Source organism: Catharus ustulatus, chromosome 2, assembly GCF_009819885.2.
Source record: "Catharus ustulatus isolate bCatUst1 chromosome 2, bCatUst1.pri.v2, whole genome shotgun sequence".
Lineage (NCBI taxonomy): Eukaryota > Metazoa > Chordata > Aves > Passeriformes > Turdidae > Catharus > Catharus ustulatus.
In genome coordinates this window covers 104,447,767-104,470,809 of record NC_046222.1, presented here as the reverse complement: position 1 = coordinate 104,470,809, position 23,043 = coordinate 104,447,767, and the positions used below count along the sequence as shown (strand labels likewise).

Here is a 23,043-nt window from a genome sequence, read left to right as displayed (position 1 = left end):
TCTGCAGGTAAGTTTTCTTTTAATATTTGATTGAAGAAAAATACTGAATTTAATTTTCGTTCAATGTACTGGGGAAAAAAAATGTTTCTGGGCTTCTAAAATTCACATAATAGAGCATATTAACACAGACTCATTCAATTACTAATGTGGGAAAACACCTCCAAGAACTCTGAGTCCAATGTGTGAGCATCCAGACTTTTTCGTCTCATTCTCGCCCCAGCCCAGGCCTCCAGCAGGAAAGCCAAAGGAATAATTTCAGAACCTTGTAGCAGTCACATATTATTGCTTGTTTTTACTCTAGTGGGCTACATCTATTAAAAAATCCTTAAATTACTATCCTAAGATTTCAATTGAGATATGTAACTGGAAATCTTTAACTTCATCAGCATGGAGAATTTAGGAGGAAGATTTAGCAGGGCCTGTTGTGAGAGCACAGGGGGTAATGGTTTTAAACTAAAGGAAGATCGATTTAGATTAAAGAAGAAGATTTTTACAACGAGGGTGATGAAACACAGTAATTGGTTGCCTAGAGAGGTGGTGGATGCCTATCCTTGGAAACATCCAAGAGCAGGTTGGATGGGTCTCTGAGCAACCTGATCTCATTGGAGATGTCCCTGGTCCTTACAGGGGGGTTGAACTAGGCAAGCTTTAAAGATCCCTTCCAAGCCAAACTATTTATGATTATTTCCCTTAAGGAAATGTGTCATGGATGGTCGTTGCAAGTGATCAGTCCTGCAATTGCATCTGTAGTTTTAAACACTTGACTAAATTATTTTAAGAGACATCTTTTCTTTTAAAGTCATTTTACTCAAATTGTAAGAAAAATATTTTATTTCATGTTTTTCATGGGAGTAGAAAGTTTCTCAGTCAAGATCATCTCCTTTTAAGTTTTACAATTCAAGTGACTAGCACAGAAATCACAAACAGTAGGCTGAGGTCTTTTTTCATAATCCCATGGCCAGGTGGTTACTCCAAGAAGGCTGAACTAAGGTTAGCAGGGTTTTCAGGAATATTTAAACTTTATGTTTATTTATTACTGGACAAGACTCAGTTTCCCAACTAATGTTAATTGGTTTCATTTTATGATGTCAGTTGATAATTTTTCCCCAGTGATGATTTGGCAAAAAGACAGCCTTTCCTAAAACCAGGCTGGTATCTGTAGCTACTTGCTTATTTTTAATGATATTAAATCACCCATCCTTGGTTCAGCCTTCCAGGTGTTGTCTGAGCAATGCAAACAATTTTCTGAGTGCTGCAGACATGAATGCATCTCCAAACAGTTGTGTGTCTAGCATTGCACAGAGATTAAATCACTTACCACTGGAGCTGGGTAACAGCATTTTTGTGGTTCCTAAACCAGACTTTGGTCACCAATACCAATCTGCCAAAGTGGTCTGATATAGTAAAAGCTTGAAAGCAGAAGTTTCTCCTATCTGGTCTGTCCACTCTACTGTAAACTGTTCTTGCTTTAAAAGAAGCTCTTTTTCATTGGGACTTTTTTGCTTTTTTTGTTAGCATTGAATTAATTAGACAGAGCATTTCTAAAAGGCTATGTTAATGTGGACTTCCTCTGCTGGCTTTCCAGTAACTGAGCATGATTTCTAAGACTCTATGTAAATAAAGGATTAAACTGGATTTGGGGTTAAATCTTCCTGTTGCAGCATAATTTATCATCAGTGAATGGCCAGAGAAAACTATTAGTTGGGAGTACATGGATATGTTTTCTCAGGATGATGATGCTGGCCATGTAAAATAAGATATTTGCCATCAGTTTACAAATTCCTGTAATTCCAAAAGTTAACTCTTGAGAAAGGCTTAGGCAGATGTATACTAATATGAGGACAGGAACTGCCAAGGCTCTTGTGTACTACAAAATATATTTTATACATGTTATATAAATCTGCAGTTGCTTGCATTCTTCACTGTCTCATGTACTGTCCTATGCTCTCCAGGCTGGAGTGTTAGGTGCTCTGTCAGCCATGAAATTACAGGCCAGCCTCCTTCTCTCTCTGTTTAACTTACTCTTTTTGTCTTCCTTCTGAATTTGAATCCCTAAAGTAAGTGTCCATTCTCATTTTATGAGAAGATGATTTCAGGTTGAATTCTGCACAGACAAAAACTGTATTTTCTGAAACTCCAATCATATTTTGATCATTAATCTTCCCTATCTTTGTTAAACCACCTGCCTCTTGCTTTCCCTTTCTGCTTCTCTCTTCTTTGCTTGCCTTTTCCTGCCTCTCTCACAGTTTTGTCCTCAGTGACTCACTCAATTTTCTTCTTCTTTACCCCTCATGACTTTTTTTTTAATTGTTCTTCTGTCCAGTGTTGCTCTTCTACTATGCCTCCAATGGCTTGTCCTTCACTGATGGTATGCTTGGGTGATCTCCACATTGCACTGGTTATTTAGACAAGAAAAAGTCTTAGATTTCTTAAGGTGTCATAGTGGGCATTAAAACAAGTATCATTTAAAAAGATTTTCTAGAAACATGATGGGCAAATAGAATAATGGCGAATTCAGGTGGTGTGGACTTCTGATAGTTTTCTTCAAAGTGTCTAGTTCTTTGTTTAGTTTAAACCAAGAAGTTTTTACAGTATATCCTTAGGCAGTTTTGCACATCAGAGCACTGACTTTTTAGACTAAAATGAAAAAGCAATCCTGCAATACTTTTGTAAATTCTCTCTGACTTCCATAATCAGATTCCTGTAAAATTCACTTTTCAGGCTAAAAGCCTGAATTGTCTTTTCAAACTCAGGTTGGTTTTGCTGATGCCTACTCCTGAGTACTTTGTATTTGCTGCCACAAATAAGAAGTTTCAGCTACAGAATCGTTCTCTGAAGCACTTCTGTGTCTCTGAAAAGCAAGAAATGCTTTCCTTCAGAAGCAATTTTTTTCTAACCATTAGTAATGATCTTTATGAGGCTACTGCTTAAATGTTCACGTCAAAGCTTGTGAAATTTGTGGACCAAACTCCTCCTGACACAGAGTACGGGTAGTGTTAATTCATTCTTGAAGTGGATTGCATTTTAAAAGAAAGAGCAGTCCATGACAGCAGGTTCTGAGGCCTGGACTAATCATGGCAGCTAGAAGGACCCTAGAAGCATGTCACCAATTTTGGTGAATGTTAGTACTGGCTTTGAACATCACCAGGATCATTTGGGAATTCTGGATTATTAGCACACCAAGCAATATTTACTATTTGCAGCTGCAAAATGCAAGTCTCAGAATTCATGGGTTATCACTGAAATGTAGCTTTTTATAGGGAGATGTTCTGGTGGATGCAAACATTTCTGAGAAATAGAAGAAAGAAGATAAGGTATTAAGGTTCTTGCGACTAATCCCATTGATAGGCTCAAGGGGTTTGCTTTCATGGTGTGCACTCATGGAAAGATAGGATGAGCTGGCATGTGTTCACTGCCTTCCTGCTGGAGGGACATCATACCAGTTAGTTTGAAACCCTTACATTAAAAAGTACAGGGATTTCAACAATCCCACTTTATTCCTAGCTTAGTTTAAAATATTTAAATCCATACTTAACCAGGGCAAACATCATGTGTAATATAGGCCATGATCTCTGTGCTAAATAGTGTGATTTCGTTCTAAAACAATGTTATTTAAAAAGCATCATTTAGGTACCTTTTGGTAAAGGAATCATTGATGCAGCATTATATTGCAGCAGCTGAATTTAATTAAATGAACACTGAATTTAGATATCTCTGAAACACAAAAGTCCAACCTTCTGATCACTTTAGGAGCAGCACTCATCAGCAACTCGGAAGTGAACTCAGGTACCCATATGAAACACAGCAGTGTTTCAAAGTTAGCTAATAAAAAATAATTCTAAAAATAGTCACATAGTGTATTTCCATTTGCTTGAATGAACCAAGAGCAATGGGTGAATTTCACTGAAGAGTCACAGCTGAACCCAGAGAGCTCCTTGGGCAGATGAAGTCACTCGTTTGCTATGTTTATGCTGTAGCCCTGCTTCACATTTCTCGAAGGCTCTGAGGCCTGTTTTATCAGAAGGAGCCTTGCACAATGGCATGTTTATGTTAAAAAGAAAGGTCCCACTGCAAGCAGCAGGACAAGGGATCCGGTAGGAGCGGCAGCAGTGGCTTCCTGCGCCCCAGGCTGGCGTGGGCAGAGAGGGAAATGAGACACCGTGGCTTACACTGCAAACCAGAAACTGCAGCTCTCAGGGATTAACACACATAGGCCAGTGATAATTTTTCACATCCCCCCAGCTAGGAAAAAGCTGATTTTGAGCACTGCCCTTATTTCTTAGTAAAAAGCTTCTAGGTCATTCCAAATGCTCCCAGAATTGGAGTGGGCAATGAAAGCTTCCGAACAACCACAGTTTCCAGGGAGTAAAGCCTTCACTGAGCCTAACTCTGTAATAGACCTTTGGTAAAAAGTCCCTGGAGACTCTGCAGTGACCACTCAATTTCCCAGTTCCCACCTGAGCAGTGTTGGAGGAGATGACAGAGGTGTCCCTGGTAAGCCATGCTCAGTGCTGCACAGGAGGTGACACCCAGCATCCAGCCCAGCTTACCTCAGCAGACCAGCTGAAGGTGGTACCAGACAGGACACGGTGCACACACCTCTGGCAACTGCTACAGCCACGCCATTGGCAAGCACATCCAGGATGGATACATGGGGGTAGAGGGAAGTACAGGAAATTATTTTACTTCCTGTCCTGGGCAGCAGAATGGGGTTCAACACACATGGTTGCTGCTGGCATTCCATCATCATTCAGTGGAGTCCCTGATGTCCACAGTGCTGCAAAGGATGTAGTTCCCATCTGAGTCATTGCTCTCAAGGAGGACTGTGCCAAAGCTGCTGTGATTAGATGTGGGCATGGTGCACCACTCTCTGCTATTTTGCAATGTTGTCTTCTGCATCAACTACCTCCCTTTTCATGTGACTTTTTTTTGTTGTTGTTGTTCATTTTGGCTTCTCTTTGAAACATGATTCCTGCTTTGTTGTTTATCTTTTTTTTCCAGATTTGACAAAATCACTTGTTAGTCAAATATTTATTACCATTATATCAATCAGCACTAATTTTTTTTGTTTGTATCGCATCCTACAATCTGCCTCTTTTCTGCTTTCATTCCCTCTCTTTCTTCATTTCCCTCATGGTCCCAGTTTTTTCCCATCTTTGCCTTGCATGACACCATTCCTCTTCTGGCTCGGCTCTGTTGGTAACAGCAAGGCAGCATCACACACCCTGGGGACCCCTGCATCCCTGAGTCTGCCTTCAGAGTATGAACAAAAACCAGCAGTTCAGCAAGTCTATTGTAGTAGTTTCTGTGGCTTCCATCATACTAATTATTATACTTTAATGTATTCATTGTCTTACCTTTTTGTGAGTTGCTACTATCTTTATTTTACAAATGGGGAACTGTCATAAGGAAAAATTATGTGTTAGATCTTAGACATATTTGGAATACTGAAGCTCAGATGTGATGTCCACTGAAATAAATTATTCTGAAAGCTGCATGCAGACCAATGAAGCTTTTCAGTAGGACTTCTGAAAGTCAAGTAAATGGATGACCACAACATTATACAGATAAATCACTAGGTATGTGGTTTTAAGTGATTTCCAATTTCCCCAAGTTCTAGTCTTATTTTTTTAACCGAGGATAGCTACTGGGTATTATGTAGTTCTTATAGAGATAGATGAAACATCTCCATATTGACCAGTTTTATTCCCATACTTTCAAACTGTTCACCAATAACACCAGTATTTCAAATCTCTTCCCCAACCAGTGAATGCTTCATTTCTAGTTCTGTAGTCCTCAGGGCTTTTTAAACACTTCTGGTGTTCAAGGGATTCCCTTCCCCCCCAGTTTCAGTCAGTTGGCAGCTGCAATGCACCTGCATATTTGTGGGTACCATAAATGCCTCTCGTTCTGCTTCTCACATGCTATCTCACCTACTTGCAGTGTGGCTCCTGAGGCCACGGGGAACAAACTGGGTGGGTATGTACAGACTTTTCCCATCAACTGATCTCAGGTATCTGGGAATATTTTGGCAATATTAATTCAGATCAAGATCTAATTTTTTTACCTTTCACTATTTATATTATAATGGGGCCACATGTTCAGCTGCTGAAAATCAGCCTGCACATGAAGTAACTTTGGACAGTCAGAATGTGTTTCTTCAAAATAGCATGCTGGGAATTAACCTCGTACTTGGTCTTTCCTGCATAAAACCCAAGAGGAAGGCAGTGATGTGACATTCTGTGAACTGGTTATTAACATTGCATGTTGTACTCAATTCCTAATTTTGAGCCAGTATTTATTTGGTTTAGAATTCTGAGATGAGATTCACTTACATTTTCTTGTTTGGCATGCAGTTGGTTTTGACACAGTAATTAAGAGCCAGCACACTCCAAAGCACCCGGCTAATTACTGAATCTTCTCAAGCAAGGGAAACAGTAAATTATCTGAGCAGTAGAAGGGGAAATAGGTCAGTTGAAAAATACATTTTTATGATCTGATATTGCATTTGACAATACAGATGCTGGCAAGAATGAAAGGAATCCCAGTTCAGTTTTGAAAAAGGTATATTTTTTCACAGATAACATATCTCTTCTGGGAACTCTTAATTTAATATACATTGGTTTCCTATTTTAAGAAAATACTATGCCATCAACACTATGACAGCCAGACTTACATTTTTAAAGCAAAACCTCTTTTCCTAAAGTATTTAATGGCCCAAAGAGGAGGAAATTCCCTGTGACATTTCAGTTTTTCCATTCTAAAGGGAAAATGGTCGAAGGTCTAAAAATATCCCTGAAAACACCCTCCTTCTCATCATTGTAATATAGCATAAGCCATGTGACAACAAAGACATTTTTTTCTGAGCCTAGCATTGTTTTTAATCAGCTAAATCTGCAGCTGAGACTGTCTTCATGTAGAATTGCTGACTCAAATGAAAATTTTGTTTACCTAATTTGATGACCTACTCTGCACTACAATGTCTCCAGTTCATCCTGCTTCCTTTACCTGAATACACATGACAGTTGTCCTGAATTGCATATTCATCTGGGGGGAAAATATCAGCAGGCTTTGTGCTGTGAGGCTGTTTTTCTGTTAGGCACTGTTCAGCTCAATTCTCTATTTGATCATCCATCCTAGAGGAATACTGAAAGCATATTCATATATTTTTTGGTCTGTGGCTGTAAATGGACTGGTGAGGTAGATGGTACATGTAAATAAAATTAAGAAAATGCACCCTGTGGTGGATTAATGCCAAGGAGTATGTTATGGAGGTTAAAGATCGGGGGCTTACCATTATCACCTAGCAGAACTCAAAGGGGGTCTTGGTATTCAGGTTACTCCCCCAGCAGTGAATTCAGACATGCGAGTGAATCACAAGGTACTTGTTTATTGTCAAGTCAGAAAAAATAAAGTGAGGCTGGTTTATGTGTAGACTGAGGCCAGTGTGGAGACATTCCTAGACAGGGTGGAGCCCACAAGGCGAGCGGTGCTGTCACTGGGGAGGGAGCAGGTCCCAGTTTGCACTGAAGCTGGAGACAGAGCTTTGCGATATGATCTGTTCTGCAGTGAAATTTGCTTAGGAGGTTTTTGCCCTTATCTCTCTACCTCAAAGCCCTGGCCACTCACTCCTGCCTGCATTACAGCTTCCTGCCTGTCCTCAATTGTGCTGCTACAAATGAATGTGGGACCAGGCTATGGAGTAGGTCTCTAAAGCAGTCTAGGTTAAAAATAGCCTTCCAAAATAATTTTGCATTTTTGAGTTTTAAACCAAAACCATTTCAGCTGCCTGATTTTACAGACAACCCCAAAAAGTACCTCTATAAGCACAACGGACATGGTAACAAACTGACCTACAGAAAGGTGACTTAGCTTCTCAAATCTAAAACAATTGCGTCATAGGAATATACACAAAGGAATGATGCCACCTTGCTGGTGAACGGAAAGCACAGGGGCTCTTCTTTCCTCCAATATCAAAATGTAATGAATGCAAACATTCACTAAATTTTAATGAATCACACTGCTCTGATGGATCAAGGTCAAATAGGCTCAATGCACTGAAATCAATGGAAGTTTTGCCTCTTCTTTGTTGTGAGCTAAGATTAGCCTAGAGAAATGAGGCTCTTGGGTGACCTGATGACTCTCCACAACTCCCTTATGAGACAGGGTAGCCAGGTGAGTCAGTCTCTTCTCACAGGCAACTAGTCACCCAACAAGAGGAAATGGCCTCAAGCTGCGCCAGGGGAGGTTCAGGCTGGACATAGGAGAGAATTCTTCATTGAATGGGTTGTCAGGCATTGGAAAGGGCTGCTCAGGGAGGTGGTGGAGTCACCATCCTTGGAGGTGTTCAGGGAATAGCTGGACATAGCACTCTATGCCATGGTCTAGTTGACAAAGTGATGACCAAAGGTTGGACTCTATTATCTCAGAGGTCTTTTCCAGCCTAAATGATTCCATGATTCTGTAAGATTCTTTTCCCCTCTCTTTTCTTCAGAGAAGGATTGGAGTTTTCGTATAGACTAATATTTGAACATAGATTATATTTTACCATATATCAACATAGAATCTGGATCATGTGACTATTGAGAGACTGGGAAAGGATGCCAAGAATTCCATCTAGGTAAGCCCTCTGTCCTGAGATGGGCTCCCTCATCTCTACAGTCTTCCTGCCTAAACCTTTTTTTGACAAAACTTTATTTTAAAATCCACACATCTCCTTATGCCAGTGTTTAGCTGAGGAATTTCCTCACCATCTAGTCTGCGTTTGACACAATAAAGAGTGTGGCTATGTGACCACACATCAGTACAGATGAATATAATTTCCAGTGGAAACAGCAGTGGCAGCAACACAAACCTGGTATGTCCCTGATGATGTTTGTTCCTTTTTCTTTAGCCAAATGAACCCAATGATTTAGTGAATATAGTTAACAAATGCAGTTGGGTTTGCTAACCTTTCTGTGCATACATTAACGCAATAAGAATTGAAGAATCAGTAATTTTCTCTTAAAGCTGTAATTCCTTGCCAGGGAATATTGGTAGTTTACTAGTGTGATAAGTTTACTAGTGGCATAAACACATGGATAGATCTTTTTTTTCTTCTTACAACTATAATATGATATAATCTAATATTATTGTAGGCCCCGAAGGAAAAGATGACAGTATTACTGACAGGACTATTGATTTGTACCTTTAAAACTGAAACCTACCAATATTGTAAAGAATGTACTTTAGGAAACCAAACTGGAAACAATATATAAGAAACAAGCTATTAAACTGCCTTCATTGAAACACCACTTGAAAGTGCTTTACAGCATCATAAACAGTCAAAAGATTCTTGCAGCAATGAAAAAATTACCAATGATGAGATAAACTGCTGATTCAGAAGAGACTGGAGAGAAAATGGAGGTGCTGTGGAGTTTCTATATTGTCAGACAGTACAGCAAAGTCAAGCCCAGGGGAAGATGTATAGGAAACATTGGACTGCCAGAACAAGCTGTAACAGCCACCAGCAAGATGTCCTGGTTTGTTGGCATTTTGTGTTGTCTTGCAATGTCCAAAAATTATTACATTTTTAAAAAAACTGATTTTCTTCTTTCTCTGAATCCATGAGTATTTTTAAAAATGGAGGACAGTTAAAAGAGTGAAATTAAATTACTTAGAGTTCTGTATCATTTCTTTAAAAAGGTAGTAACATTTTGAGGACCTCTTTGAAGAGATCATGTGTTTGTCAACACTGTTAGCTCATTCCTCTCAATCTCTAATTTTTTTTTTAATTGTACTTATTGCAGTTTTTGGGACATTTCTCTTTCTTTTTTTCTTAGGTGAAGTTTAATTGTATGTGACACAGTTAGCAACTGTGGTTACTATGGCCATTACAACAGGTTAAGAGAAAAAGGTTTTTAGGGAGTATATAATCTCCCAGCCATTCCAGGCATCTTGGAAAAAGGCAGTCTTTGTCTCTACATTGATTATAAACAGAACCTGAAGTGACCAGTTTGGATATAGATTTCTACATCAGATGAATCATACCCTGAAAGCTGCACTGAGTATTCCTGGTTACTGAGAGCACTGATTTTGACATTAGTTTTGTAATAACTTGTACAAGGTATTTCCGTCTTTTGCAATACATTTGGATTCAGTGAAGTGTCAGATGAAGAAGCAAACACTTGCAGACTTTTTGGCTCTGCCTCAGTTAGGAACTAAAGAGCACACCTTCCCCACAGGCAAACATGTTGCAACATAAAATGCAAATAGCTTGAAAGAAAAACAGAAGCAGAAGAGGAATGGCTCTTTATGTGCCCTAGAGGAAGAGGAGAAACTGGCAAGACATTTATAAGACAATTCAGGGAAGAGTCATTTGACACAACCATGATGACAATCATATTATTGGTTTTAAAAGTCTTGACTTGTCACAAAACATACTTTGCTACAGATGTAACTAGATAAACAACAAAAGAGCTTAGTACCAACGAGGAAAGAAATTCACATTTAATACATATTACTTCACATTTTTCTTACAGGACAGTTCATTCAAAGTCAGCTCTTTGAGCATGGTAAATATTTTACACCAAAAAAAAAAAATCAATAGTGTTTGTATATACAAAAGAGGACAACTGGCAAAATTTAATCACATTTGCTGCTCAACAGCAGTTATCTCAAAGACAAACCAACCTCTGGTAATAGGTGAGTACTAAGATGGTGACTCAACTGGTTCATGTAAGAAAATAGCGTGGCTACCACAGAATAAAATTAAATTCTGCAGTTCCTTAACTTTACAACCACTTATGCTGCTGTCCTTATCTCTTGACTATGTTCTTGTTCTGAAATAGCATAGGGGGATTTCTCCTGCCAGGATTTCATGATGGTGTTTGAGGTCATGGGAAATCTGTATGAGAGAGAAAATGTCCCACTTAGCAGCAGGAGGATGACAGCCACAATCCCAACAGGAATGGCAGCACCAGCTTCCTGTGCTGCTGGACTGGAGGGCATGTAGTAAGAAGGAGGAAAAGCTATGCTCTGATTGTGAGTTATAGAATAGAAATTCCAGCTCACGGGAATCAGGACACACAGACCAGCAAATATGTAGAAGAAGCCACCCACCAGGAAGAACGGGGCAATGAGAGTTTTGTGAGTGATTCCCATATACACATTTCTCAGAGCAAATATTGTAACAGCCAGTCCCAGCAAGCCTGTGAACATGGCAATCAACAGGAGACCCTGAGCAGCATAAATTTCATGGGGGATGAAGGAGTCATAACCACTGAATTTATGGCAAAACTGTTCTCTATAGCCAGGTGAGACATGAAGGTAACTGATGAAGCAGACTTTCCAAATCCCCACCCAGGCAATGCCAGAGGAGATGATAGTGGTGTTGTTCACGTACCACACTCTCCATTCCACACTTCCCATTGAAATGGTGCACAGGATCCAGCCTACTGCGCCCAGAACAAAGGCAGCAAGCTGGAGGTGTGAGGTGCTGACCAGGGAGTTCATCCTTTGGAGCTCTCCTACTCTGTCACAGACACAGTTGCCATGCAAAGAGTGAGAGGCACTGCAAAGCAACAAAAAATAAATGACAAAGGCAATTATTATTTGGGTGAATAGGTGAACCTGTCAGTGAAAAAGCAAATGTGTGTGTAGAGGGAAGATGGCAGTCATCTTTCCCCAACTTTAATGAACTGTTGAAATTTAATACCCATGGACAAATAACATAGAGATTTTAATTCTGTATATGCCATGGTATCACACAGAGGAGAAAGTCTCTGATTAGAGACTCTTCTCCCCTAAAGATCTCCTTTTTTACATTCACAAAAGGAAAATGCATGGGGTTTTTTCCAAGTTATTGTCTTCTTTGTTAATTAACCATTATGTTCAAAGATCCTTATACACATTACACATAATCAGGAGTCCTAGAGTTACTGGCTAGCAGGAACAAAATCAGAAAATCTTCAGGTTCCTGACTGTTGCAAAAGATCCTACAAAGCAGAATCTGTGCTCCTTTCTCCTGGCAGCTGTGGCTTTGATGATGAAGCCCAATCTGTAAAGACTTCAGCTTTTGTGTTGTCTTTCCTGAGAGCTGCTGGGACCAATGTCAGACAGAAAATGCTATAGTTTAGAGGCATGAGCAAATCCAGGCCACAAAATCTAAGAACAACCACTGAACTTTGACCATTTTCAGATTAATTAGCCATGAGTGCATTAGCAGAAATATTTGAATTAATCAGAAGTGTAACACTGTGCAGGGGCTGGAGCCTGGATATACTGTCATTGCTTTCCCACCCTCAAACTTTACCCAAGGTTTTCTTGGTGCTTTACCTTTGCTAATCCCACTTGTTCATAAATTGTCCAGTTTCCTCAGTTTGAATCACCCTAAAACTGTGCTGGAAAATATTTTAGTCATTTAGATTTAAGATTTGTTTGCTGGCTGTACATTCTGAGTGCAAATTAGGAGTTTATTGTATTTTTTTTAAAAACAAAAACGAAAGAAAAAAAGAAAAATAAACAAATCAACACCTAATTTCCCATGTATTTTGTACCATTTTTGAATACTTATAGGAACGATCTGTGAAGATGTGGCCTCAAATTTATGCAAATCTGACAGGTTCTAGGGATCTGTATATTTCATAAGTTTTCTAAAATACTTTTTCTACTGCTCCTATTTAATTCAGGACTAGAGAAATACTATACCACATTGACTGTAAGAAGATATGTCTGCCACCATGTTTTGTGTATTAAACATAAGACATAAAGAGTAAAGCAACATTTTTTCTATTTACTCATCTTAAGGTAACCAGATTCAGTTGACAATGCAATCTAGTTGCAAAAATCCACCAGTGGAAATCTTCAAAAAGCAGAAAGTGTCCATCTTCTCCTATCAGTGCCCACTACATACTTACTTCAGTCCTGAAGGTGATGCCAGCCATGAGAGGATGGGACAGAGTGACTTTTGATGCCAAACAAACACAGCAACATCTGCAATTTTATCATTTTGGCCTCCCAGTTCATCTATGTATCTCCAATAGGACTGATTTCCTGTGGGATATATTAATCTCCATTATTGCAAGTGTACATTTAATCCTGTCCAGCATGGAGGAAATTGCTCCAGAAGTCTCTTGTATTTTTATCTACATAAACTGAAACCAATTTATAAACACTTCCTCAATTTGCTGCATTATTTACAAAGCAATTATAAACACCTCTTTCTAATTAACTGTTTTTACCAGGCATGGAGCACAGTAGCCCCTCTTTCTGTCCCAGTTCCACCTCAAAACATCATTGTTTCTGTTCCTGTCCAGTGATGGGAAGGAAAGGACAGGAAAGAGCATGAGCAGAGGAGTCCCGTGCTGATTCCATTCGGCTTCTCCTGGAATCAGTGGAGCACACAGAAACCAAACCTGAACCACGTGAAGATATCATTTTGTGTAGAGCTCATATGTCTGGAACACTTCTTGTGTACATCATAAACGTTCATTTCAACAACTTGCAGATATCAAGATCATGAAAGATATGTCAGCAGGTGAATCCTTATCATCAGTAGTTTTCAAAGTAAATTATCAGCATATAACTTCATTGATTGAATATACCCAACTGTCTGCTCACAGAATTAAATAAGAGTAAGTGTGATTCTGTTCCCATTATCAAATCTTATGTGCTGAGATACTTAGAATCAAGTCCAGAATTGAATTATAAAATTTAAAATTGGGGAAAGATCTTTTTCCCTTTAAAATTCTCAAAAAAACACAGAACAAGAACAAGTAAACACACAGCATGAAAGAATTTAAGGCTTATACAAAAGTTCTGGGAACACTGGAACATAACCAGCTAACAAAGATGGGCTTTAGATGAGTTATCAGGTGTCTAGACATATAAAAAACTGCTTATGTAGGAAATGATTCATTTTGGCTCATTTCTCCACACCCTGCCCACTGGAGCATATTTGATCTAACCTGGTATCACTGACTTAGAGAAAAACCAAAGTTCAGAAGAAGTGCTTTTGAAGTCCATGATGAAATTAAATTACAGTTCTCATACTTGTCTATTTCGGAAAATCAAGCAGAAGCCTATACTTAATGACCTCTTGGTACTGAGATTCAGCATGAAAATAAGGAACAAAATATAAAGGTAAAATAGTTACAGGATTTTTCTTCACATATGAAAACATGTCAGAATTTTTAAAAAAAGCTCTAATTCCTGATTCTCTATCACTATGAATATTAATAAACACACTATAGGTTTTGCTGACATACTGAAAAGACAACAGGTATGTTGAAGAAGAAGCATTGATTTTAAAGGTAGCCTTTAGGCAAAGAGGATCAGGGAAACTCCTTTTCTACCAAGTGTAGAGAGATACACTGATTTTTCAGAACTACAGTGGCAAGTATTTCCAAAAAAACACCGAACAAGACATTCCTCTTGCAGATGTCAAAATGGGGAGCGAGCTGCAGAGGGCATCATCCTCCAGGATTTCAGCCATTCCAGCGGCTCCCTTGCTGTGAGACCTCAAGAGGGTAGAAAGGAGGGAGGGAGGGTGGGAAGGTAGGTCATAGCAGGCTGGGCTTTACAGCAGTGCCTGCGTCAGGGCTTTGTCAGCTTTTGCCTCAGCTGGACCATGGGGAGGACCCTGCACAAGTTTCTATCCACACGAGGTGGGTGATGCAGGTGCTGAACTTGGTTCAAACACCAGCAGTGCCATTCCTTAGATTTCAAGCAGAGGCATCCCTTTTAGAAAAAAAGAATTTGCTCTATCACCAACTTGTCATCCACAGGAAAAGAAAACCCCAAAAACTCAAACAAACAAACAACCAAAACCCCCCTTTTTAAAAAATTATTTTAAAATTAAAACTCCCGGTCCCTGTGCAAATGTTCTTTTCAGCCTTCTGGTAGAAAAATGTGAAAGCTCAGTCCCTGCATGTTTGAACTATATTGGATAAAATACAGTTCAAAGATCAGATCATATAGCAGGCTGTGCTAACACAGACAGCACTGGCCAGTTTCATGCTTTAGTAATTACATAAATATTTTGAATTAATTTAATTAATGTAGTAAGGTGACCTATATGGTCTGAATTATCCAATGATGTAACACAATCACTAGATGAAATGTCCTAAGGCAAATAAACTCATATTCAGTCAGCTACGGGAGATCTTCTGAGTAATTAGGTGTTGTCGCTGGCATGTGGTTCTTGATGGAGGAGCTCACTCAGAGCTGCAGATTTCAGCATTCCAGCTTTGCAGACCAGCTACTCATGGGATGGAGTCAGCCTACAAAGGCAATCTGGCCAGCAGGAACAAGCTAGGTCTGTGTGGTGTCTGTGTCAGTGGATGAAAAGCATGACTGAATACCCTTTTCACCAAAAGAAGTGAGAAGTGGTTTTGAGAGGTGTCCACAGTGCCATCTTTCAGTATCCCATGATTTCATCCACATATTCATTTAAAATCTACTCAGTTCAATCCAACAAGCACCCCAGCAGCTTCTGGGGATGGTGTTTGAAAAGTCTAGAAACAGCAGCTAAAATACAGAGAGCTGCTTCTACAGGCTTCTCACCTGGTAGCAATTTTCTCTCTAAATATACCTTTCACTTCCTTCATTTGGAAGCACTTTCTTTCACAGATATGTTTTTAACTAAAAACCCTACTAAAGTAAAAGCAAGACAGAATCTGTCTACAGAATCATAGAATCATGAGGCTGTTTGAGCTGGAAGGAACCCTAAAGATATCTTATTCAAATCCCCTGGGCATGGGCAGTGGCACCTCTCACCAGACCAGGTTGCTCAGAGCTCCATCCGACCTGGCCCTGAATGCTTCCAGGGATGGAGAGTCTGCAGCTTCTCTGGACAACCTGTTGCAGTGCCTCACCACCCTCACAGTAAAGAATTTACTCTAATATCTAATCTAAGCCTACTGCCTTTCAGTGGAAACCATTCCCTCTTGTCCTATCACTGTTTCTGACCAAGAGTCCTCTCCAGCTTTCCTGTGGGCCCCCTTCAGATTCTGGAATGCTGCTATGAGGTCCTCACACAACTTTCTCTTCCTGAGAGAAACTGAACAGCCCCAACTTTCTCAGTCTTCATAGGGGGGTGCACATTATATGTAAATTTGCTAGCATTCAATGCAAATTTGCACAGAGAAGACAGAATTTGCTAGTAAAAGATGATACATGTCAGTGTATTCATCCAAAAACTTGAAGGATCCTTTTGTATTTACTGCTGTTTTTACTTAAGTTAAGCATTACATATTGAGTAGCTCTTTTTCCTTATGAAAAGTATGTTGAGCCATAGCACATGGACTTGACAGAGAGAATGAGACATGAGTTTCCCACTCTTAGCTTCAAGAAATCGAGAGGATGCCTGAGAGCCATGCTGAATTTCCTACAGCTGCAAGCTTGCTTCTAGGAAAAAAAAAATAAAAACAACAAACAAGATTCTCTCACAACTGCCAAGTGGTTTCATAGAGGGGAGTTTGGGTCATCTGTGCATGAGGCTTACCTTTAAAAAGACTAAAATGAAATGTTGCAGTTGAATAGATCAGTTCTTTGTGGCCACAGTTCCCTTCTCCTGATATTCTCAGCAGCAAGAAAAAAAAGAAATGAAGCTATCTTGAAATTTTTACTTCCAATTGTTTGTTTGTAGCAAAAGCCTGGGACTATGATAACAGTTCTGAGAGTGGACAAACTTCATTTACAACAAATGTATTTCACTCCTGTGATTAATACTGTGTCTTCCAAGAAAGCTGTTTTAATTACAGTAATTTCACAATTATAAGCTGCACCTGAGTATAAGCCGCACTTCCAGGTGTCAGCAACTTTTCGTTCTTTGTCCATATATAAGCCGCACCTCCGGGTATCTTGGGTTACAATACAGAGTGTGATAAAAGGTATCTGTTCTATCACCATCTGTTGAGGGTGGGGGCAGTGATCCTTATCTCCATGGGAGATATTCTGCTAATGGGCCATCCATTGAAACCAGGTGGGGCATTGTTCTTTATCTTTTCACAACCCATCCTTCCTCTAGTGAGTCATTTTCTGCTAATGGCCATTAAGTCCCACTGTGTGACTGATAAAATTACTGCATCCCATTGGAAGTTGCTCCAGCCAAGGAGAAGAGCCCAACATTTCTTACCAAGATAAAAACAGAGGTTTTGGGACACTAAGGGAGCCCCTTTCTGCACTGGACTCCAGAGGAAAACTGGATTTCTCCACATCACAACTGGACCTCCAGAGGGAAACTGCACCTTCTGCAGGAGCACTGCTCCAACTGAGCCACATCTGTCACTGCAGGAGGATGCAGCCACCATTTAATGGGACTGCTACCAACACCCTGCCTGACGGGGTGTCAGGTTGTACTCTGACTTTGTCAGGGTTTGGAGTTTGTTTCTTTGTAGTACTGTATTTCTATTTTAGTTTCCCTAGAAAAGAACTGTTATTCCTAATTCCCATATCTTTGCCTGAGAGCCCCTTGATTTCAAAATTATAATAATTTGGAGGGAGGGGGTTTACATTCTCCATTTCAAAGAGAAGCTTCTGCCTTTCTCAGCAGACACCTGTCCTCCAAACTAAAACAGCAATTTTCGTTCTTTGTCCATATATAAGCTGCACCTGATTATAAGCCACACTCCGGGTTCGGATCAAAATTTTAGTCAAAAAGGTGCAGATTATAATCATGAAATTATTGTACTTTCAGTAGTCTATATGCATCTGTTGGGTTTCAGATCTGCTTTCTAAAACTGCCTTAAGTTCCTGAAACAGACTTTAAAAACCCTGCAGGCAAATGCAAGAGAGAAAAAAGCTATCAAATTCTCTTAATTCATGCATTTAAATATAATTGGGCTTTTCTCATTACTGGGTCTCAGGCTCCCTCCTGGGGGGGATGAAAGCCTGTGCCAGGGACAGATGACCAGATTGTAGGGTGGCATAAGAAAATGTCCACAACCACACAGTCACCTGCAAGACTTATCTTTAAATTCATCCCTTCATATGATGGGTTGAGAGCAAGAGGGCTGCAGCTCCCAGAGACATTGAAGGGAGTTTGCCGTTTCGGAGAGGCGCTTTGGTTTGTGTGTGCTGGATAATACATTCCCCAGAAGCAGATCCCCTCTGCAGTATCTCTTACCCCTCTGGGACCTGTGGCACCAGGCAGAGCTGGCTAGGCCAGTCATCAACACCCAGAACATGGAATTCAAACACTGAAACTGCAGGGAAACATGAGATGGAGCTGGGTCTTATGGGAATCTGTGGAAGTCTTACACAAATGGCATGATCCTCAGGATATTCAAAGACTGTATTAATGCCTTAGGATCCTTGAGTTGGGATGTGTCTAGAAGAGAGCTTCAGAAAGGTTTTTTATAATTCTGCCATTGCTGTTTCAGCACAGCTCTGGCTGAAGGACAGGTTTATGTCTAAGGCCATCTACTTGCTGTGGTCCAGGCCACAAGAGTTGCCACCACTGGCTGATAAATCAGTCCATTCCTACCTTCTTCAACAGACATTTCAAACAGTCAGTGTGGCAGTGCTTTTGTTCCTATTTTCCTAGAAATAAAATTAGCTGCATTTATGACCCATTCCTTGAACACATCTCCCTGACACTCATGAAGTCTTGAACTCCAATATCTTATGTTTAGATTTAAGCTGTGACTAACACACTTAGTTTCAGTTAGAAAAGACAAAGTAGTGGGGCATAGAATCTTACAAGTCATTGTAGGCTATGTCCAGATTTGAAGGGTGTGTCCAGATTTAACATGTCTTATGTCCTCTGTTTCTCCAACTGTCCCTGTCCAATGTTATAAACTCTACTGCTACCATTTATTCACTGTGTTTCAAAACAAGCAAACCAAAGCAATCTTCATTTCTCTTCCATCAAGTAAGAATACATTGAAACTTAGCTATGTAAAAGTCCTTTGCTTCTTTTGGGAAAATCTTTTGATTTGCTTTGACAATAGGATGAAATGAAACTGATAATTTCTATATATTCTCACTGTTTTTTCACACCCTAATTTACATTTCTGTGGCTGAGCCCATCCTGAGCTCTTGTTACATAAAGAAACACTGCAGGCTGTAGGCAGTGAGATGGCAGTGGGATTGACCCAGGACCCAGATGACCCCATATTATCAGAGCTGCTACAGATTGTTTTGCCTCGGTCTTGAAGGGACCTCCATTTAGAGCCAAAGTGGAACAGTTTAGAGACATTCCAGCAATGACAGCCCCCGAAAAACTAAGGCAGATAACCTGGTTGTGTTGAGATGGGATCCTTTCAGAAAACTTCAGAAAGCAGAGAGAGCCCTAAACTTGCCTACTCTGGGTGTCTGGCACAGAGAAAAGAGCACTCAGGGTTCAGTAGTGTAAATAAGACAACCACCTCTATGTCCCAGAGAACTCACACATGACTGGGAAGATGAGGCCATTGAACCCACACTTGGGGCATGGGAAGATGTCACCCAAGAGAAGACACCTCCCAGCCAAAAGAACAGGAACCAGTGCTTCCTGGAGCTGCAGGAGAAATTAAGAACTCCTGAAGCAACTTGAATGTCAGCCTGGAAGTGCTGCGCAGGCACCTGGTTGGGAAGCAGGAGCATTCCCTGAGACAAGGACATGTAAGGAAGCGCCTGCTAAAGGGGCAGTGGGAGAGCACAAAGCCTGCACACAACAACCTCCCCACAGCAACCTGCACACAGCAACCTCCCCACAGCAACCTGCACACAACAACCTCCCCACAGCAACCTGCACACAGCAACCTGCACACAGAAACCTGCACACAGAAACTTGCAGGCGAGGTTTCCTCCATAGATGGGGGAAGTGGGTGCAAGGAAAACCTTCCAAAAGCATAGCAGACTATACTCTCATAAATGATAGCACAGCTAAAATACAGTATGCTAAAAAATGTTCCAACAGAAGAGTGATGTGAGTCTCCCTGTCTGAACCTCCTTGCCTGCCAAAAAGCTCAGAATTCTACTGCAGCTTGTAATCACCTTAAACAGAAAGTTCACGATAAACTCTTCTTATATAAAATAAGCATAAAATTATTTTTCCCAGCCCACATAAGCAGAAATTCTCTTATTTCCACTTATTTATTGTTTTAAGCAAATATTTTTGCTTTAGATTATACCAGGCATCACATGCATTTCTAAATTAACATTCAAATCCTGCTTTTGAAAGCCATTATAGCCTAGATGCAGCTTTATTGGACTATACTGAACATGTTTTACCAACAAAATCCTTTGTTTAATGTTAAGTCTTGCAGCAGAAAGGGAACTTAAAAAAAAAAAAAAGTATAGCAATTACAAAGGTCTCTTCTTAGAAATATCTCTAAGATTTAATGCTTGAAAACTTAATTCTTCAATTCCCAGTTGGGAAAGCATTATTTATAGAAAACAAATAAATACTTAAAGCTCTCCCCATCTGTTTTCTATCAGCACTTCATAAAATAAGTAATATTTTAAAAAAGGGGGGACTTACTTCTCTGAGTCTGAGAGTTGCCTAAGGCTTTGAAGCAGTGTCATCTGGATGAAGCAAGTTCCAAAAGGGTGGTGGAAAAAAATGCCCGTGCAAATTGTTCAACTTGCTGTGCTACCAAATAGGTACCTCACAGTTCCTTGCCACTCTCTCACTAAGTCAACAAAGATGTGGGAAGTCAGTTAATCATTAACATATTATAAAAATATGAAAGATTTGCCATATGCCATTTATTCTAATTCCTTTAAAGCACTTAACAAAGCATAGCGGTAATTTCCCATGGGAATTACAGTTTTCTGTAAGATACCCTTTCAGAAAATTTACCTTTTTGATCACTTGATTGTTCAGCTCGAGACCACCATGATTCCTCCAGTGTGACAGCCTAAAGAACACAGAATTCTCATCTGAAAGAGAACAAAGTGATTTCATAATCCTTTATTAGTTAGATTTTTTCTTCTTGTATTTATGCAATACAAATTAATGCAGCTCTGCAGTGGGAAGAAATATAGGGGAGAAAGAAGAGTTTTTCTAAGGAGTCAATTCAAGCTGAACTGCTCTCTTGATGGACTCTGGTTGGCAGCACCCACACTTTAGTACAAACAATATTATGCTTGCTATCTCAGATGCTTAAAAAAGCACACACATTTTTTACAATTATGTTATGTTTGCCTTGCTTCATGGCTTTCCTATGAATGTAAACAATGGCTCTCACAAATTGGAAGAATGTCCTTAACTCTAATCTGGTTTCTTCTCTTTGAACCCTATTCTAAACCCTGATAAACTCCAAATGATGCACTGGCTCAGCTAGTTACAGAACAGTGCTAACAACACCAACATTGTGTGTTCAATCTCTGTATGGCCGTTCCCTTCAGAGCCACCCTCCATGATCCTTGTGGGTCCCTTCTAACTCAGAATATTCTGTTATTCTGTGACATTTCAAAGCTTGGTGTCAAAAGACAAGTAAATTTATTTCATAGAAATACCCTGAAATGGCAGTTCCCATTGAAAAATTCTTCTCATTGAAAAATTCTTCTCATTGTAACATGCACAATGGTTGGTTATTGCCATCACTAAAGAAAGCTGAAAAATGTCATTAATTCATATGCTCCTGTTTCCTGCATCACCTTTAATCCTCTCCTGCTGTATCTTCCAGCTGATGCCAGTTCACTGGTTCTTTGTGCAGGTAATGCAACCTGGCCATGACAAGAGAGTCGTGTCCTCTCCTGCACTCACCAGCCTGGGATCTCCTCTCTGGCTGCTCACAGCTGGATGGGGTTGGTCTGGTGCAGAGGCACACTCAGCTGCTCAGGCTCTGCTCTTGTGTGACAAGCCCAACACGCACCACGGTGGGCTGCTGCCGTTTGCCAGACTTCAGGACAGCCTTTTGCCTCCTGACAGGGCTGCTGATCCACCAGGAAAGCATCCTTGGGCAGCAGGCAGCTGGCAGATAGATTCCTTTTCTTGCATTTAATAGCTGTGAGGGACAAAATTTTCAGGCTGATTTTATTGCTGGTTTTACACGTGAAGCTGCTGCACACCTCTATTTGTCTCACCCTGCAATAGGAGGGGCATCTCCTACACCACTCCCAGAAGAACAATTATTTTCTCACCAAATTCTCTGTCTCTTATCTTTTTCTTCTCAGTCACCAAAAAGAAAAAAATAATCAAACAAAACCCAACATGACAACAAAACCAAACCCACTGTGATGTTTAAGAGATTAAACTGTACTGAAAAATAATGAATTCCATATATTTGTCAGCCACCACCACTACAGTGAAGTTTAATTCAACTGGAAACCTACAGGGCTCAATCTGTGATACCAACCAGCAGCATAAGCATCATTACATTAGTGAAAAATACAATACACACGAAACTGAGTGGAAGAAGATAGGAAGCAAATGACAATATTAAGTATTTTTTCTTCTCCAGGTATGATTATGAGTTCTATAAACCTATTCCTTTTTAGTGTAATAGTAACAAATTACTAGGAAACAGATAAAAGTTAACTAATTTTCTGATGACTTTATTTAAAGGAACATATTTAAACCTAAGACTTTATTGTTCCTTGAATGCCAATAGTTAATACTTTTTGAAGCAGAAAACATTTGCTTTCTTCCTCCATGGCCTGGACCCAAAGCACATTGAAATCAGTGGAAATAGTTCTGCTGACTTCAAAGACCTTTAGATCAAGCCCAGTCCCTTCTGTGGTTTACAATTTCATTGTTAAATACCACAGAACAGGAAATATTTGTTTCAAGTTATTTTTCCTTTTATTTGCTGCATATTGAAAAACCAGCCTGGAAGCAAGGCGCTGTGCAAAAAACACTGCTCAGTGAGGGGTACCACGTAGGCAGCTGAGAGCCCCTGAACAGCTCCGAGGCTCAGGTACAAGTACTTTCTCACTCTTTGTTTCTGAGACAAAGGCTACTTCTTCCAGGAAGCACAGCAGCCTCCCTGCAGCTTGCCACTCTGTGTTCAGTGAACTGGGGATTAGAGTTGTTGCATCCTCACCCTTGGTCACTTTCTGCTTGTGCTCAGTAGATCATGAGACCAGCAGCTCTCCAAATCCAACACTGAACCTAAACGCAGGCCTCTGAAA

At 40.1% G+C, this 23,043-nt stretch overlaps 1 protein-coding gene across 2 annotated transcripts; it reads right to left on the bottom strand.

The window, feature by feature from the left end:
- Positions 1-10,530: 10,530 nt before the first annotated feature.
- CLDN34 (claudin 34) lies at positions 10,531-22,130 on the bottom strand. 2 transcript variants are annotated; one of them, XM_033085240.1, is made up of 5 exons: positions 21,568-22,130; positions 20,768-20,847; positions 20,447-20,597; positions 12,897-13,032; positions 10,531-11,551 (listed from the first exon to the last, which is right to left on the bottom strand). In XM_033085240.1, exon 5 carries the CDS (start codon positions 11,491-11,493, stop codon positions 10,783-10,785), a length of 711 nt encoding a protein of 236 aa, XP_032941131.1. In that variant the 5' UTR covers positions 11,494-11,551; positions 12,897-13,032; positions 20,447-20,597; positions 20,768-20,847; positions 21,568-22,130; the 3' UTR covers positions 10,531-10,782. The 2 variants fall into 2 exon arrangements, with proteins under 2 accessions (XP_032941131.1, XP_032941141.1); XM_033085250.1 differs by lacking the exons at positions 20,447-20,597; positions 20,768-20,847; positions 21,568-22,130 and adding an exon at positions 16,484-16,745.
- Between the last annotated feature and the right edge of the window lie 913 nt (positions 22,131-23,043).

Excerpts from the sequence above, each read along its gene's own strand:
- CLDN34 (XM_033085240.1), bottom strand. The coding sequence starts at position 11,493 with ATGAACTCCCTGGTCAGCACCTCACACCTCCAGCTTGCTGCCTTTGTT.